Source organism: Rana temporaria, chromosome 12, assembly GCF_905171775.1.
Source record: "Rana temporaria chromosome 12, aRanTem1.1, whole genome shotgun sequence".
NCBI lineage: Eukaryota > Metazoa > Chordata > Amphibia > Anura > Ranidae > Rana > Rana temporaria.
Window position 1 is genome coordinate 139211953 of NC_053500.1, and position 19299 is coordinate 139231251.

Sequence of the window (19299 nt, forward strand, 5' to 3'; positions counted from 1 at the left end):
GCTGTGTAATGTAAAGGGGCCCAGAGGCGCGGGGGCTGTGTAATGTAAAGGGGTCCAGAGGTGCGGGGGCTGTGTAATGTAAAGGGGTCCAGAGGCGTGGGGGCTGTGTAATGTTTGGGGGTTCTCAGTAATATTCTAGCAACAAATACAGATTGACACATAATGAAAAAGACTGGACTGGACGAGATTCTTTACTGTTAGAGCGGTGAGGATGTGGAAGAATGTACAGGGATATGGTATATGGGGGTGACATAGATGCACACAGGGTGGACTGATGTCTCGCCAATCATGTAACAATGAAAGGAAAGTGATGTTCAGGGTCATGCTGACTTTACTGCCTGGATTACACCGGAGAGGAGATCGGACTTCACTGGCTGCATACTTGTTGTAGGTCAAGGCCCCTCCCCCCTCTCTCACCTGAGCCCCGCATTCCGCCATCAGCCCGGTCAGACCCCCGACCCTCCCCGGAGTCACCACCTTCCCGGACATCACTCTTCTAAGCGCGCCGCCATATTGCCAAACAGTGCGGGAAAAGCAGCCAACCACGTCCTGATTGGTCGGCTGCCAATAACTACGCCCATCAGGGAGGAGAAACCAGCGAGTGGGAAAACAAAGTCTCGATTGGTTGAGGGTGCAAAAATGAGCGCGGTGATTGGCTGGAGGGAAGAAATACCAACAAGGTGATTGGCTGGAGGGACGAGGAACTTAATTGAGAGTGCTGATTGGCTGGTGGAGGGAGGAGACTGTACTGTGATTGGTGGGCAGTGGCTGGCCCTGTCAGAGAGGCCACAGTCTGTCAGGGGAGGAGGATGGCTGTGTTGGACCGGCTGGCATTCCTTCACCAGGTACCGGGGCGCATTCGGGGGGTGCGGGAAGCTGAGTACTCAGTATGGGGGTCCCACAGATATGAAGAGTGATCAGTGGGGCCCTCCATACCTCAGGGCCCCTCACCAGCCTATTAGAGCCCCACCTACCCCCCAGTGTCTGTGAAGGGTTAAATATCTGTCACACTTACATTTCTTGCCTGTGACCCCCAATGAGGGATTTCCCCCTCACTTCCTGTCCTGGTGACACCTGAAGGGAGTGGTTGTCATGGTGACAGGAGCCCCTCCCCCTCCTGTGTTATGAATGAAGAGGAGCCAGAATTTCCTCATTTTTCCCCGATGACTCGGGCCAGGGAACCGCCAGGACCAACCGGATCACATTCCCGCCAGAGATCCCGATTTCCCCTCCCCAATCCCAATCATACCCTCTGATCACATCCGCTAACCCCCGCATGATGCGGCACGGGGGGGGGGGGTCTTTTCAGGGGCTTGGCAGTCCTTACTGCATGTGAAAAGGAGCCCCAACACTGACCCCCCCCCCATACTGACCCCCCCCCAACACTGACCCCCCCAGCACTAACTGCCCTGACCCCTATGATGACACACTGATCCCCCTGACACTGACCCCCCTCCACACACACACACAACACTGACCTCTTCAGCGATTACCCCCCTCAACACTGACCCCCCCAACACTTAATGCCCCCAACACAGATCTCCCAACACTAACTGCCCTGACACGAACACTGATCCCCTCAACCCTGACCTCAACACTGACACACTGACCCCCCCAACCCTAAATGCCCCTACTCTGATTCCCCCCCAACACTAACTGCCCTAACGCTGATCCTCCCAACACTAATTGCCCCCAACACTGACCCCCCCCTCCTACACACAACACTGATCCCTTCAAAGATGACCCCTCTCAACACTGACCCCCCCCACAACACTTAATGCCCCCAACACTGATCCCCCTGACACTAACACTGACCCCCCCCCCCCCCACACACAACACTGATCCCTTCAGCGATTACCCCCCTCAACACTGACCCCCCCCCCAACACTTAATGCCCGCAACACAGATCTCCCAACACTAACTGCCCTGACACGAACACTGACCCCCCCCCCAACGAACACTACTCCCCTCAACACTGACCCTGCCCCCAACACTGACACACTGACCCCCCCAACCCTAAATGCCCCCAACTCTGATTCCCCCCCAACACTAACTGCCCTAACGCTGATCCCCCCAACACTGACCCCCCCCCCCAACACTAGTTGCCCCCAACACTGACCCCCCCCCCCCACACACACAACACTGATCCCTTCAAAGATGACCCCTCTCAACACTGACCCCCCCCACAACACTTAATGCCCCCAACACTGATCCCCCTGACACTAACACTGACCCCCCCACACACACACACACAACACTGATCCCTTCAGCGATTACCCCCCTCAACACTGACCCCCCCCAACACTAACTGCCCTAACGCTGATCCCCCCAACACTGACCCACCCCCCCAACACTAGTTGCCCCCAACACTGACCCCCCCCCCCACACACAACACTGATCCCTTCAAAGATGACCCCTCTCAACACTGACCCACCCCCCCAACACTAACTGCCCCCAACACTGACTTCCCCCACAACACTGATCCTTTCAACACTGACCCCCCCTAGCACTGACACTATCACTGATCCCCAAAACACTGACCCCACCCCCCAGCACTGATCACTTTCCCAACACTGACCCCCCCCCCACCCCAGAACACTGATCCGTTCAACAATGACCCCCCTTAACACTGCCCCTGCCCCCAACACTGATACTTACACTGACACCCCCCCAACACTAAATGCCCCCCAACACTGAACCCTTCCCCCAGCACTGATCCCTAAAAAACACTGCCCCCCCAACACTGATACTAGCACTGACCCTCCCCAACACTAAATGCCCCCAACACTGAACCCTCCCCCCAGCACTGATCCCTAACCCTCCCCCCCAACACTGATACTAGCACTGATCCTCTCCCCAACACTGACATCCCCCCAATACTATCTGTGCCTAACACTAATCCCCTCCCCCAAAACACATCCCTTCAACAATGACCCCCCCAGAATACTGATCCCTTCAACAATGTCACCCCCCCCCAGCACTGACACTGAACCCAAAAATAATGACCCCCCCAACAATGCCCCCCCCCCCCCCAGAATACTGATCCTTTCAACAATGTCACCCCTCATCACTGCCCCCCCCCCCCCAGCACTGACACTGAACCCAAAAATACTGACCCCCCCCCCAACACTGACACTAACACTGGTCCCCTCAACTCTGCCCCCTAAACGAACACTGCCCCCCAACACTGATCTGCGGTCCTGCTCCCCTCCACTCTGACCCCCCCCCCCCGAACACTGCCCCCCAACACTGGCCCTTCCTGTCTGATTGAAGCATTTCATGATTATTCTCAGCCTTGTCTTCAGATACAATGTATCGTTCTTTCCTCAATCTACACATCTTGGGGTACAGCTCTGGGGGGCGCTCCGTTCTCCCACATATCGGGGTGTATTGCTGCCAGGGGGGGGGGGGGGGGTTCCTCTAAATGTTCAGTGTACCTGTCACCTGCAGACATCTCCATCCTCCACCAGGATTCTGGTGTTGCACACAGTATAGGGGGGGGGTCACTGGCTGCATGGCAGGAATAAGGGAACATCTCCCCAGTGATACGGTCCAGGAGGTCTAGTCCGGTTCTGGGGTTCCGGTCCTATCATTCCTCTAATACTCTATGATCTCTTCTATTCCCAGCTTCCTGTGCTGCTGAAGGGGACCTCCGATGACGACACCCCCTGCCCGGGGTACCTGTATGAAGAGATTGCCCGTATCCTTTCCTTTGTGGAGGGATCTGATAGGGATCTGAAGATCGGGGTTCAGGTGTTTCTTATTGGGGGACACAGCAGTACAGAGTCAGTGTGGGGGAGGGGGCAGTAAAAATATGAAAGCTCTGTATTTGGCCTCAGTTGGGGTCCAAGAAGCCCCAAGCATAGCAAAGTGACATCACCAGTGAAACTCATTGTGGTTCTACACCCACAGTGACCCCTGTGGGTGGCATGACCACCATCGTGCCACACCTACGGGGGGCACATGAACGGGAGCTCCTTGTGCCTCCCTGCCACTGACCAGACAAATGCAGGCTCCTCCCCTAAAGAAATCAAGCAGAAGAGTAGTCAGTAAACAAGCTAAGGGTCAGTAACAAGTGATTGCAAGTTGGGATCAAGCAGAAGCATAGTCAGTAAACAAGCTAAAGGTCGGTAACAAGTGGTTGCAGGTTGGGATCAAGCAGAAGAGTAGTCAGTAAACAAGCTAAAGGTCAGTAACAAGTAATTGCAAGTTGGGATCAAGCAGAAGAGTAGTCAGTAAACAAGCTAAGGGTCAGTAACAAGTGGTTGCAGGTTGGGATCAAGCAGAAGAGTAGTCAGTAAACAAGCTAAGGGTCAGTAACAAGTGGTTGCAGGTTGGGATCAAGCAGAAGAGTAGTCAGTAAACAAGCCAATGGGTCAGTAACAAGTGATTGCAAGTTGGGATCAAGCAGAAGCATAGTCAGTAAACAAGCTAAGGGTCGGTAACAAGTGGTTGCAGGTTGGGATCAAGCAGAAGAGTAGTCAGTAAACAAGCTAAGGGTCAGTAACAAGTGGTTGCAAGTCGGGATCAAGCAAAAGAGTAGTCAGTAAACAAGCTAAAGGTCAGTAACAAGTGGTTGCAGGTTGGGATCAAGCAGAAGAGTAGTCAGTAAACAAGCTAAAGGTCGGTAACAAGTGGTTGCAAGTCGGGATCAAGCAAAAGCATAGTCCGTGATCAACAAGAAGCAGAGTCAGTAAACAAGCTAAAGGTCGGTAACAAGTGGTTGCAGGTTGGGATCAAGCAGAAGAGTAGTCAGTAAACAAGCCAATGGGTCAGTAACAAGTGATTGCAAGTTGGGATCAAGCAGAAGCATAGTCAGTAAACAAGCTAAGGGTCGGTAACAAGTGGTTGCAAGTCGGGATCAAGCAAAAGAGTAGTCAGTAAACAAGCTAAAGGTCAGTAACAAGTGGTTGCAGGTTGGGATCAAGCAGAAGAGTAGTCAGTAAACAAGCCAATGGGTCAGTAACAAGTGATTGCAAGTTGGGATCAAGCAGAAGCATAGTCAGTAAACAAGCTAAGGGTCGGTAACAAGTGGTTGCAAGTTGGGAGCACAATAATCTGGCAAACAGGAAGTGCAGAGACACGGCTTAAATCAGGAAGTTCATGGGAGGAGCAAAGGGGTTCAAGGTTCACCAGAAACAAGGTGATAGAAGAAAATACTGGAGTAGCAAAAAAATAAGCAACGCGTTTCAGGTCACAGCCCCTCCCCCCTTTTTTAGGGCTTGAATGTCGGTGAGAAGTAAAAAGATCTGAAAGGAATCTCTTTGTTTTGGTTTCCCTAACCCCGCCCCCCCCCAGGAATGTCCCGCGACTCCCCTGGCAGCGGGCAGTGCCTCCTGGAATACCTGCTGAACCGCCTACAGAACAACTCCTGCCGCGTGAAGTTAAAGGTGGGTTTACCTCTGGAGGGGGGAGGGGACTGGGAGCTGCTTAGACTCTTCCTGAACTCTGTGTGTCTCCTCAGGTGCTGAAGATCCTCCTGTATCTCTGCGCTCACAGCACCGACCTTTTCCTCCACGATCTCCGGCGCAATGCGGCGTACATCCAGGAGGCTGCAGGTACGGCCGTACGTTTCACGAACCGCCAATTAGAACGGAAATTCCAATACCTAGAATGTAATCGTCGTTATTAGTTACCGTATTTATCAGCGCATAACGCGCACCTTCATTGTAAGACGCAAGTTTCAGGGAAAAGCGATCAGTCGTAAATTTAGGCGTATTCTGGAAACCATATACGCTTAAATTAGGCTAACATACGAGCGGCGCAAGTCTCCTATGCGGTCGTCTCTTAGGGTGCAATATTTACGCTGGCCGCTAGGTGACGCTTCCGGCGATTTCGGCGTAGAATATGCAGATGAGCTGGATACGCCGATTCAGAAACGTACGCGCGCCCGGCGGATTTTTTTTTACGTCGTTTGCGTAAGGCTTTTTCCTACGTTACTCCTGCTTCTATGAGGCGTACGCAATGTTAAGTGTGGACGTCGGGCCAGCGGCAAATTTAGCGTCGTTTGGGCAAGTCGTTCGCGAATAGGACTTTGCGTAAATTACGTCCATGTCGAAAGCATTGACTATTTGCGACGTGATTAGGAGCATGCGCCGTTCGTGAGAAACGTCATTTACGTGGGGTTTACATAAAACACGCCCACCTCTTCAGAATTTGAATTCGGCGCGCTTACGCCGGCAGATGTACGCTACGCCGCCGTAACTTAGGGCGCAGGTTCTTTGTGAATCCAGCCCCAGCCTCACTAAATTACGGCGCGTAGCGGATCTGAGATACGCTACGCCCGCACAAACTTACGGCGGGCTATCTGAATCTAGCCCTATATTTTTTAAATAAAGAACTTTGAAGCAAAATAAGGGTCGGTTTCCATCAATGCAGCCTGATTAGTGCCCATCAATGCAGCCTGATTGGTGCTCATCAATGCAGCCTGATTAGTGCCCATTTTCCGCCTCATTGGTGGCCATCAGTGCAGCCTGATTGGTGGCCATCAGTGCAGCCTGATTGGTGCCCATTTTCCACCTTCGGTGCCCATCAATGCAGCCTCATTAGTGCCCATCAGTGCAACATGATTAGTGCCCATTTTCCACCTTCGGTGCCCATCAATGCAGCCTGATTTGTGCCCAATTTCCACCTTCGGTGCCCATCAATGCAGCCTCATTGGTGCCCATCAGTGCAGCATGATTAGTGCCCATTTTCCACCTTCGGTGCCCATCAATGCAGCCTCATTAGTGCCCATCAGTGCAGCCTGATTAGTGCCCATTTTCCACCTTCGGTGCCCATCAATGCAGCCTGATTGGTGCTCATTTTCTTCAGATTTTCTTTCTTATTTTCGGATTTATGAATTTACAAGTTGCGATCATAATCACTGTCTGCCTAGGCTTTAGTCACATGACTGGTAATAGGGAGGAGCTTGGAGCAGCATTTTCCCCTGGTAATGAGATGTGATGTGCCGAGGGGGAGGGGCCAGCAAGCATCATTACCGTCTCCTGTGTGGCCCCTCCTCCTCGGCAGGTCTCGACTCTGTACTCCCCTCCTCCCTCTGTGGAGGGTCATGTGACTAGAAGCCCAGGCGTGTGGTCATGTGATACCTGTGGGAGGGGCTTGTGTAGCTGGACAGGCTGTGATGTACAATGTCTGGTATGCTGTGTTCTTTATATTGTAGCCGTCAGCGGGCCTCCGGACCCCCTCCATGGCATCAGCCTGTACCAGAGAGTCCGATCTTCAGCTCAGGTGAGTCCGTGCCAGAGGTTCCCCCCCGGGGGTGCAGAGAATGTGGGGAAGTGTCACTCGCTACACAACATTGGAGATGCAAATAGGTAGGTGCGCGCTATTTTGCGGTGGCGTAGCCTAGCGTGTTTACACTACGCCGCCTTAAGTAAGAGAGGAAAGTACACGATTCTCAAGGCACTTACCTCCTTACTTAGGGCGGCGTAGTGTAAATGCGGCGGGCGTAAGGGCGCCTAATTCAAATGACTTGGAGGGGGGCGTGTTTTATGGTAATGAGGCTTGACCTCGCGTTTTTTGAAGTTTTTTTTTTAGTTACTGCGCATGCGCCAGGCGCCTACATTTCCCAGTGCGCTTTGCGGCTAAGTACGCCGCACGGGCCTATTGATTTCGACGTGGACGTAAACGACGTAAATCCCGATTCGCGGACGACTTGCGCAAACGACGTAACAAATTTGAATCTCGCGGCGGGAACGGCGGCCATACTTTAACATTGTTATTCCACCTCATAGGTGGAATAACTTTAGGCCGCCTAAGGCCTTACGGAAACGACGTAATTCGACTGCGGCAGCCGGGCGTATGTTCGTGAATCGGCGTACAAGCTCATTTACATAATCTACGCCGGCCGCAATGGAAGCGCCACCTAGCGGCCATCCGAAATATTGCAATCTTAGCTTTGTTTAAGCGTATCTCTGTTTGAGCATACGCTTATACATAAGTCGGCGTAGATTCTGAGTTAGGTCGGCTTATCTACTGATAAGCCGGCCTAACTCTACCTGAATCTACCTAACTCTGTCATTTCTTCAGTGTTGTCACATGAAAAGATGTGAGGGGTGTACTTACTTTTGTGAGATACTGTAACGGTCAGCGGCTTGCCTCGTGCGACTTGCAGTTTCGCCCCTCCCCCCTCTCCAGTACAATGTCGATGTTCATGTGCTGCTTTTTCTCTTCTTCAGGAACTTGTCGGCAGTTTGTTCACCGACGTGTCTCCGCCGAGCGGCGCCGCGCCGCCTGCGAAGGAGAAACCCCCAACAGGTAACCCAGAGGAACCCCCAAAGTGTACCCGTCTATTCTATCTTCTGAGAAAGTTCTTCTCAGCCAGGATTCAGGGGGCTCTAGGGGTTCCTGACGGTCCGGCTGTGGGGGGAGGGGCTAGATCCTGCGGAACGTCCTCCAGCCTGGAAAGGAGGCGGCCTCTATGAAAAATGTCACTGACCCCAAATTTCTCATTTCCAGGAATGGGGTCCCAGGTGTGTCCCCCCCACACTCTGCAAGGGTTTGGGTATTCCCAGGAGAAACCCGCTTCAGGTAAATTACATTGTTCCTCTCCTGTATTTACTGACAGCCCGAGAATCTGTTTTCTATTTACTGACAGCCTGAGAATCTGTATTCTATTTACTGACAGCCCGAGAATCTGTATTCTATTTACTGACAGCCCGAGAATCTGTATTCTATTTACTGACAGCCCGAGAATCTGTATTCTATTTACTGACAGCCCGAGAATCTGTATTCTATTTACTGACAGCCCGAGAATCTGTATTCTATTTACTGACAGCCCGAGAATCTGTATTCTATTTACTGACAGCCCGAGAATCTGTATTCTATGTAATCCATTTACTGACAGCCCGAGAATCTGTATTCCGTGTAATGCATTTACTGACAGCCCGAGAATCTGTATTCCATTTACTGACAGCCTGAGAATCTGTATTCCATGTAATCCATTTACTGACAGCCCGAGAATCTGTATTCTATTTACTGACAGCCCGAGAATCTGTATTCTATATAAATTATTTACTGACAGCCCGAGAATCTGTATTCTATATAAATTATTTACTGACAGCCCGAGAATCTGTATTCTATATAAATTATTTACTGACAGCCCGAGAATCTGTATTCTATATAAATTATTTACTGACAGCCCGAGAATCTGTATTCTATATATTCCATTTACTGACAGCCCGAGAATCTGTATTCTATTTACTGACAGCCCGAGAATCTGTATTCTATTTACTGGCAGCCCGAGAATCTGTATTCTATATAAATTATTTACTGACAGCCCGAGAATCTGTATTCTATATAAATTATTTACTGACAGCCCGAGAATCTGTATTCTATTTACTGACAGCTTGAGAATCTGTATTCTATATTAATTATTTACTGGCAGCCCGAGAATCTGTATTCTATTTACTGACAGCCCGAGAATCTGTATTCTATTTACTGGCAGCCCGAGAATCTGTATTCTATATTAATTATTTACTGACAGCCCGAGAATCTGTATTCTATTTACTGGCAGCCCGAGAATCTGTATTCTATATTAATTATTTACTGACAGCCCGAGAATCTGTATTCTATTTACTGACAGCTTGAGAATCTGTATTCTATTTACTGACAGCTGAAAGTTTGCATTCTATGCTGGCTTTGTACACGGGGGGGGGGGGGCACAGTCATATGTGTATGGAGATGGCGGGGGGGTCATGTAATATAATTCAATGTTCTTGTGTATTCAGGAAGGACCGGGGAAGCTCTGCTCAGCGGTTTGCAGCGGGCGGCGGTGGCGGTGACCCAGGCGGTGGTTGGAGCCGCCGCTCAGTCTCCCTCCCCCGGTGACCAGGCCGATCACTCATACAAACCTGTGGTGGTGCCGCCGGGTGTTGGGCGACCTCCTGCCGAAAATCCTGAATCCAAAGGATCCCGCCGCAACCGAGGTGATCAACCCTTCATGGTTTTTTTTATTTGCGTTTTATGGCAGAGCGGAATGTGAAGAAATCGCCGATCACCCTACAGCCCCCGGAGACAACCAAACCATTCACTGGTCTGGTCCAGAACAGCCAATCAGACGATTGCAGCATTCACCGGACCAGCGTGATGTAGCCAATGGGTGTATTCGATTTTTTTTCACATCTTGCAGGTTGTCACCGCTCGGGGGTGCCCGGCGGGGGCTGGGACGACAGCGACAGCGGCCACAGCTCACAGGACTCCGCCCAGGACAAGTCCTCCCGCAGTCTCTCCTCCGACGCCGCCAGCAAAACCGGCAGTGACTGCCAATCCCGGAGCAGCAACAGAGAGGGGGCGGACACCGCCGACAGGTAAAGTGACATTTAGACTCTTTTTTTCACACTGAGCCGCCCATAGCGTCGGTGGTAAAACGCCGCTATTTTTACCGCCGTCGCTATGGGCGGAACTTGCGGCTTTTTTTGCCCGCTAGCAGGGCGCTTTTAACTCCCTCTAGCAGCCGAGAAAGGGTTAAAACCGCGATTTGAAGCGATTTGCGTCCATACAAAATGAATAAGCTCGAATCGCAGTGCTAAGAATCGCATGCAATTTACCTAATTTACACGCTCCTGTGTGTGTGAACCCAGTAAAGAAAGCGAAGCGCCACGTAGTGCGGCGATAGGCAGCTTTATTAAAATGTTATAACCGCTTATAAAGTAAATATCTAGTTAAATCCATATCTGCAGCGTCCCCGTCACCGCCGCTGATGGCAAACTACGGCCGATGGAGGTGCTCCTGAGGCTGGAGATGTCCGGTGGTGTCTGCCCCCCAAGCCAAGAAAGTATTGTTAAAAAAAAATTAAAAATGAAATAACAAGAATAAAAAAAAAATTGTAAATAAAATTGTAAAAAATAAAAAATCGTAAAAAAATAAATAAAATAGAAAATAAATAAACTGACGCAGTCCACTGTCACATCACATAAAAGAATACAAATAATAATAAAAAAAAAAATGTAAATTAATAAAAAAATTGTAAATAATAATTGTAAAAAATAATAAAATTGTAAATTAATAATAAGTCTATATAAGAGTAGCAGTTCCTTCTCATTGTAAGGCCCCTGGTGGCATTTTTTTTTCAGACTTGACATTTGTACTTGGCATTCTGATGACAAAAGAGCAGTGTAAATAATACAAAAAAAAATAAAAAATTGTAAAAAAATAAATTAAAATAGTGGACTGAGTCAGTTTATTTTCTATTTTATTTATTTTTTTACAATTTTATTTTTTTAGTATTATTTACACTGCTCTTTTATCAGAAGGCCAAGTACAAATGTCAAGTCTGAAAAAAAATGCCACCAGGGGCCTTACAATGAGAAGGAACTGCTACTCTTATATAGACTTATTATATATAGAATTTTACACTGATACCACTTTTTAAGGCCGAGTACAAGTACCGATACCCACCCACCCAAACCCCCCCCTCCCAAGTACTCACCGATACTGATATATATATTTTTTTAATGTCATGCAACAGTGGACTGTGTCAGTTTTTTATTTTCAATTTTTTACAACTTTATTATTATTTATAATTTTTTTTATTATTAATTTACAATTTTTTTTTATTTACAATTATTATTTACAATTTAATTTTTTTATTATTATTTGTATTCTTATTATTTTTTTTTTTTATGTGATGTGACAGTGGACTGCTTCAGTTTATTTATTTTCTGTCACATCACATAAAAAAAAAATAACAAGAATACAAATAATAATAAAAAAAAAATTATAAATTAATAAAAACAATTTTTTAAATAATAATTGTAAATAATAATAAAAAAAATAGTAAATAATAATAAAATTGTAAAAAATTGAAAATAAAAAACTGACGCAGTCCACTGACATAAAAAAAATAATAATAATATCGGTATCGGCGAGTACTTGGGGGTGGGGTGGGGGGGGGGGGGTTGTGTGTATCGGTACTTGTACTCGGCCTTAAAAAAAGTGGTATCAGTGCAAATTCTATATATAATTAGTCTATATAAGAGTAGCAGTTCCTTCCCATTGTAAGGCCCCTGGTGGCATTTTTTTCCCCAGACTTGACATTTGTACTTGGGATTCTGATAAAAGAGCAGCGTAAATAATACTAAAAAAATGTAATTGTAAAAAAATAAATAAAATAGAAAATAAACTGACGCAGTCCACTGTCACATCACATAAAAAAATAATAACAAGAATACAAATAATAATAAAAAAATAAAATTGTAAATTAATAATAAAAAAATTGTAAATTAATAATTGTAAAAAAAAAAAAAAAAAAATGTAAATTAATAATTGTAAAAAAAAAAAAATGTAAAATTAATAAAAAAATTGTAAATAATAATAAAATTGTAAAAAATTGAAAATAAAAAACGACTGTACTTGTACCCGGCCTTAAAAAGTGGTATTGGTGCAACACTATATATATATATATATATATATATATATATATATATATATATATATATATATATATATATATATATATATATATATATATATATATATATATATATATATATATATATATATATATATATACCTCTAAGAGTAGCAGTTCCTTCTCATAGTAAGGCCGCTGGTGGCATTTTTTTCAGACTTGACATTTGTACTTGGCATGCTGATAAAAGGTCAGTATGTACCCCCCTCTCTTCCCCTCCCCCACCCCCTCAGTCTGTAGGGTATGTACCAGTGATGCCGCATCGATCAGACTGACCCCCTCTCTCTCCTCTCCCTGCACAGAGTGGAGCCGTCTCACCCCGGCGATTGTCTACAGGAGGCTCAGCTGGTTCTGACGGTGACCCGAGGGGACAGAACGTTCCTGACACAAGACGAGGTGCAGCACTTCATCAGGGGGTGAGTGGGTGACCCTGGCGGGACGGAGCTCCTCCTGACAGATACATCTTGACAGGAAATCCGCACACACACTACAGTCAAGGTTAAAGTCGCTGCACAGAGAAATAAAGGGAACCTGTCTTTTTTTTATTTTTTTTATAGATCTGTACATCTTTAACCCCTTCTAGCTCAGCCGTGTTGTCGCTTTAGAGAGGGTCCTTCAGCTGACCACCGTCGGGAGGACTGATGCTGCTAATCCCTCCTGGGTCGGGCCTCATCCGCTCAAAAGGGGGGCCTGGGCACCAAGCAGGAGGAATGGCTGTGCTGCCTTATTGTTCCCCCCTGTAGCACTGTCAGCCCCCCCACCCCTGCTCTCTCCGGGGTGATCCATTCATGTGTCCGTGTCCATCCCCCCCACCACTGCCCCCTGTGATTGGCTGTCACATGATTGGGAGCCAGTCTCACCAGCCACCGATCTTGAGTGTGTTTGACGGCTCGGTCACCCATCATGGACGCAAATGTGCAGAGGGCGGACTTTCCCGTTCTACAGCTTCCACATAAACCACACGAGTATAAGATGGAGATGTGATCAGTCTAAAAAAACATTATTTTTTTCTAATTTCGCATTTTTAAATGTATAAATCGGGGGTCGGCCATGTTTACCGATTTACATCGCAGGACGTGCGTTCTGATTAGTAGCGCTGCACAGTGATTGCACTTTACTAATTCTCTCTCTCTCCCGTTGTGTCTGAACCAATAAAAGTGGCCTGCAGGGGCGGACTGACAACTCATGGGGCAATGGAAGGTCATGAGGGCCCCCTGTGTCCCTGCGGCTGGCCTGTCTTGTAAATTATTTTATCTCAGCCAGTCGTAAAGTTTGTGTTTGTTAATATTGTGTGGGTGCCGACAGAAAATCTACCGGGGTCTCCACTGGTGAGATAATGTCCCCTCCTACAGGTTAAGAACCAAGGAGATGGGGGGGGGTTCAACACACTACACCCACCCCCCACCACCCTCAGAAACTGACATTTTATTACAAGGTGGTATTGACCTGTAATTGGTGCTTTCATTCATGTGATCTGTTCTCCTTCCCTCAGATGCTCTCTCCTGAACTGTGAGGTCGTCTTTGAGATGTTAAATCGCTCGCTGGAAGATGACAACGCTTGCGTGAAACTGGTGAGGAGAAGACGTGGAGCTGAACCCCTTTCATGTCACCCAATTCCCCCCCCCCCCCCCCCATATCCCCCCTCTATGTATATAATCATAGGAGTACACCTGGGGACTCCGGCATCCTGTTACCCGATGGTCGGGGGGGGAATGCGGGCTGCATTTATCGGTTCATACAGGACTTGGTACTTCACTACCAGTCCGAGGTCATGCCACTGTATACCAGCTGCCGGTGCCACTTTCTCTGCGTCTGTTCCTCCGAGCCAGGGCAAGATTTCTCAATTCTCAAACATAAAGTGATAGATTTTCTATACAAAATCTGGAGGCACCCCGGTCTACAATGTAAAAACATCAGAGCCCCCCCCCCCATCAGATCAGATGTCTCTTGCTCCCCCTCCTTCACATCAGAGACCCCTTCCCATTACATCAGAAGTCCCCCTTCACATCAGATGTCTTTTCCCCCTCATTCACATCAGATGTCTCTTCCCCCTCATTCACATCAGATGTCTCTTCCCCCTCATTCACATCAGATGTCTCTTCCCCCTCATTCACATCAGATGTCTCTTCCCCCTCATTCACATCAGATGTCTCTTCCCCCTCATTCACATCAGATGTCTCTTCCCCCTCATTCACATCAGATGTCTCCCCATGCCATCAGAGGTCCCCCTTCACATCAGTAGTCTCTTCCCCTCCTTCACATCAGATGTCTCTCCCCCCTCCTTCACATCAGAGGTCTCTTCCCCCTCCTTCACATCAGAGGTCTCTTCCCCCTCCTTCACATCAGATGTCTCTTCCCCCTCCTTCACATCAGAGGCCCCCCCCCCCCCCATTCCCATCAGAGGGCTTCCCATCTCATCAGAGGTCCCCCTCCCATCATATCAGAGCCCCCCCCCCCCCCTCAATCGAATCAGAGGTCCACCCCATTACATCAGAGCTTAACTTTATATTAGAAGCCCCTCATCATGTCAGGTTTCTGCCTTCAGGTCAAATGCCCCCCCCAATGACATCAGAGTCGCCCCTATACATGGGTTGCGTCACATCAGAGCCTCCCCATTAGCACAATGAATTGGTGTATGAATGGAGCTGCACATCGCTGTTCTGGATAGGTGAATCCATTTTATTCTTTTTAGCACATCAGAGAAAGCTCCACACCAGCACTACCTACAGACGCATTTCACCCCCAGTAGGGGGCGTAACATTCAAGAGGCGATAGTGTGAAGTGTTCTCTGATGTGTTGAAACACTAAAGTTGATTGTAGCTTTGCGCGGCTTCATTCATCCATACAGAAATGTTGTGTGTTTGAAATGTTGTGTCAATCTATAATCCAGGTTGTATTTCTCTTGCAGCGCTCCATGTGTGCCATCGCTTCCCTCATGACCTCTGACCTGTTGTCACATGACCACATGTTGGCCGTAGTGAGATGCAACCTGCAAAAACTAAGCGGAGGACCCCCGGGCCCGGTGATGGACAAAGCCAGAAAGGTGATGCTCATAGTTTTACTAAAGCCGTGTGTATTTTTTTTTTTTTTAATAAACCTGGTGAAGACAAACCTATCACAGGGTGACAACTTAGCCTTTCACCGCTGTAAGCTGCTCCTTCCTCTGCATCGATCCCACCAGTTCCCGGTCGGGGATCGCAGAGTCATAACCTCATCACTACTCGCACTCCCCGGGACTAGATGTCCAGTCTGTTCTAGGGACAATATGCATAACACATCACATGCACCGTCGCATGTACAGGCAGCAGTGGCGGTGCGCCCATAAAGGGCGTGTGGATGCCTCCCCCCCTCTCTCCTGCCACCTCTCTATCACCATAGATAGATTCATGTAATGCATTAATCTATCTATGGTCGCCGCTGCCGCCCCCTATTCAGGTGCTGGGAGCTTAAATCACAGCGGCGGGGTGTTTTTTTGGAAGCATCTGATTAGGCTCTAATCAGGTGCCCAAAAAGGTGAACAGCGGGCACCATGCTGGGCGCTGGCAGTTCACTCAGCATTGTGTTAGGAAAGCGAATGAATATTGGCTGAACCGCCTCTCAGCCAATCAGGTGCTCGGGTCTGTTATAAAATTAAGGATTGTATCCCACAGGGCATTCCATTCTGTGTTTTCTTCACCTGTGGGATACAATCCTTAAATTTATGCAAGTTTTTGGCTATGGTGGTGGCCTCCTGGTTTTGGAGGAGTGACAATACAATAGGCACACTGGGTTTTATGATGTATACATCAGCAGGGGTATGCTCATTTTTGTGATATATATGCTCGGGTCGGTTACCTGAAACGACAGGCGCTGTGATTGGACGCCTATCAGGCATCCAATCATAGCAGAGGATGGGAGGAGACATTGAGGCACGTGGAGGACACCGCCGTGACCCGCTGCCCCAACGAGACAGGTAAGCGCCGGGCGGGGGGTGCACAGTGTATGGCTTTAGCTGTAAGCTGATGGTGACTTCGTTTTTAAAAATGTGTGCCCGGTAATTATGTAGTGCAGGTCTCACTACGAGACAGGAGAAGAGGAGCACGCTCCAGCGGTGAGAGGCTGGGCTCACAGGAATACAGGGGTAGCGATATGTATGAGGGTCCACCATTCCCAACCACATGTGACAGTAATACAGAGAGTCCCCGGGTACAGGGATCACACTGGAAGGCACTGGGAATACTGGTGGTATATGGATCACACTGGAAGACATTAAGGGTACAGGGATCACATTGGAAGCATTGGGAGTACAGGGATCGCACTGGAAGTCATGGAAGGTATAGGGATCACACTGGAAGGCACTGTGAACTCTGGGGGTACAGGGATGGCACTGGGGGTACAGGGATGGCACTGGGGGTACAGGGATGGCACTGGGGGTACAGGGATGGCACAGGGATGGCACTGGGGGTACAGGGATGGCACTGGGGGTACAGGGATGGCACTGGGGGTACTGGGATGGCACTGGGGGTACAGGGATGGCACTGGGGGTACAGGGATGGCACTGGGGGTACAGGGATGGCACTGGGATGGCACTGGGGGTACAGGGATGGCACTGGGGGTACAGGGATGGCACTGGGGGTACAGGGATGGCACTGGGATGGCACAGGGGTACAGGGATGGCACTGGGATGGCACAGGGGGTACAGGGATGGCACTGGGATGGTACAGGGATGGCACTGGGGGTACAGGGATGGCACTGGGGGTACAGGGATGGCACTGGGGGTACAGGGATGGCACTGGGGGTACAGGGATGGCACTGGGATGGCACTGGGGGTACAGGGATGGCACTGGGATGGCACTGGGGGTACAGGGATGGCACTGGGGGTACAGGGATGGCACTGGGAGTACAGGGATGGCACTGGGGGTACAGGGATGGCACTGGGGGTACAGGGATGGCACTGGGATGGCACTGGGGGTACAGGGATGGCACTGGGGGTACAGGGATGGCACTGGGGGTACAGGGATGGCACTGGGGGTACAGGGATGGCACAGGGATGGCACTGGGATGGCACAGGGGGTACAGGGATGGCACAGGGGGTACATGGATGGCACAGGGGGTACAGGGATGGCACAGGGGGTACAGGGATGGCACTGGGGACTCTGGGGGTACAGGGATGGCACTGGGGGTACAGGGATGGCACTGGGGGTACAGGGATGGCACTGGGATGGCACTGGGGGTACAGGGATGGCACTGGGGGTACAGGGATGGCACTGGGGGTACAGGGATGGCACTGGGGGTACAGGGATGGCACTGGGATGGCACTGGGGGTACAGGGATGGCACTGGGATGGCACTGGGGGTACTGGGATGGCACTGGGGGTACAGGGATGGCACTGGGGGTACAGGGATGGCACTGGGGGTACAGGGATGGCACTGGGATGGCACTGGGGGTACTGGGATGGCACTGGGGGTACAGGGATGGCACTGGGGGTACAGGGATGGCACTGGGGGTACTGGGATGGCACTAAATATTTTTTTGCTTTTCCGCAGATCCTACTCCAGTTTGAAGCACTTACCGGACATTCTCCTAAAGGTGAAGCTTCCCAGCATGCTCTGTTACCGGCCCCGCCCCAGAGGAGTCCCCTGGACCTTTTAAATGACATTGTACCCCAATCGGAGGAGGAGACCCTACTGGCCCCGTCCCATGTCCCCCCTTCCCCCTCTTCAGAACTGACTCTTGGTAATTGTAGCACATTGAAGGAAGGCCAAGTTATGGACCCGGACACATCGGCCCCTGATCAGGATTCTGGACCTCACCTGAACGGCGTGCACGGGTGTCCGTCGCTGTTTGATGGAATGGATTTGGTGACGCCGGTGCGGAGCGGTGCAAAAACCAAACCGGCCTTAGAGCGTTCCGTCACAAAACTTCACACAGATTCAGTGTTACAGCAGAGAACTGCCCAGCCGTGCCTCCCCTCCGCATTCTCTTTCCTGAACACATGAGGGCGCACTAACCTTCACACACAGCGCCCCCCTCTGGTGTGGACGAGAATCTGCAGCGCATTGCATGACGGCGAATCTGTTCGGTGATCAACAAAAATAATTTGAGGCCGCGGCGCCCTGGACCGCCCCCCCCCCGCCGGAGAACACGCCGCACGAGTAACCACGGTGACCGAGTATTAAAGTCTAAGTAATCCCAATCACTTCCGTCTCATGTCATTTCAAATGGTCTCTTCAATTGTCCGAGGCTTTCATTAGAATAATTCTGGTGATCCTGCCATGAAGATCCTTAACCACTTAAGACCCAGACCATTATGCAGCTAAAGGACCAGGCCCCTTTTTTGCGATTCGGCACTGCGTCGCTTTAACTGACAATTGCGCGGTCGTGCGACGTGGCTCCCAAACAAAATCTGCATCCTTTTTTTCCACAAATAGAGCTTTCTTTTGGTGGTATTTGATCACCTCTGTGGTTTTTATTTTTTGCGCTATAAACAAAAATAGAGCGACAATTTTTTTTAAAAAAATTCAATATTTTTTACTTTAATAAATATCCCCCAAAAATATAATTATTTTTTTCCCTCAGTTTAGGCCGATACGTATTCTACATATTTTTGGAAATAAAAAATCGCAATAAGCGCAAAATTTATAGCGTTTACAAAATAGGGGATAGTTTTATGGCATTTTTATAATTTTTTTTTTTTTTACTAGTAATGGCAGCGATTTTTTTCGTGACTGCGACATTATGGCGGACACATCGGACAATTTTGACACATTTTTGGGACCATTGTCATTTTCACAGCGAAAAGTGCTATAAAAATGCATTGTTTACTGTAAAAATGACAATAGCAGTTTAGGAGTTAACCACTGGGGGGCGCTGAAGGGGTTAAGTGTGACCTCATATGTGTTTCTAAC

At 49.0% G+C, this 19299-nt stretch overlaps 1 protein-coding gene across 1 annotated transcript; it reads left to right on the forward strand.

Moving 5' to 3' along the window:
• Positions 1 to 745: 745 nt before the first annotated feature.
• On the forward strand, positions 746 to 18590 carry TEPSIN (TEPSIN adaptor related protein complex 4 accessory protein). The gene is made up of 13 exons (XM_040330967.1): positions 746 to 845; positions 3628 to 3700; positions 5299 to 5390; positions 5465 to 5558; positions 7163 to 7230; positions 8181 to 8259; positions 8461 to 8532; positions 9732 to 9929; positions 10133 to 10310; positions 12715 to 12828; positions 13905 to 13983; positions 15321 to 15455; positions 17938 to 18590. The coding sequence occupies exons 1-13, from the start codon at positions 810 to 812 to the stop codon at positions 18388 to 18390; spliced, it is 1671 nt and encodes a 556-aa protein (XP_040186901.1). The 5' UTR covers positions 746 to 809; the 3' UTR covers positions 18391 to 18590.
• Positions 18591 to 19299: the final 709 nt, after the last annotated feature.

Excerpts from the sequence above, each read along its gene's own strand:
- TEPSIN (XM_040330967.1), top strand. The coding sequence starts at position 810 with ATGGCTGTGTTGGACCGGCTGGCATTCCTTCACCAG. Across the intron at positions 8,533-9,731 it reads CCAGGAGAAACCCGCTTCAG|GAAGGACCGGGGAAGCTCTG; the intron begins GTAAATTACATT and ends TTGTGTATTCAG. Across the intron at positions 12,829-13,904 it reads GTGCAGCACTTCATCAGGGG|ATGCTCTCTCCTGAACTGTG; the intron begins GTGAGTGGGTGA and ends TCCTTCCCTCAG.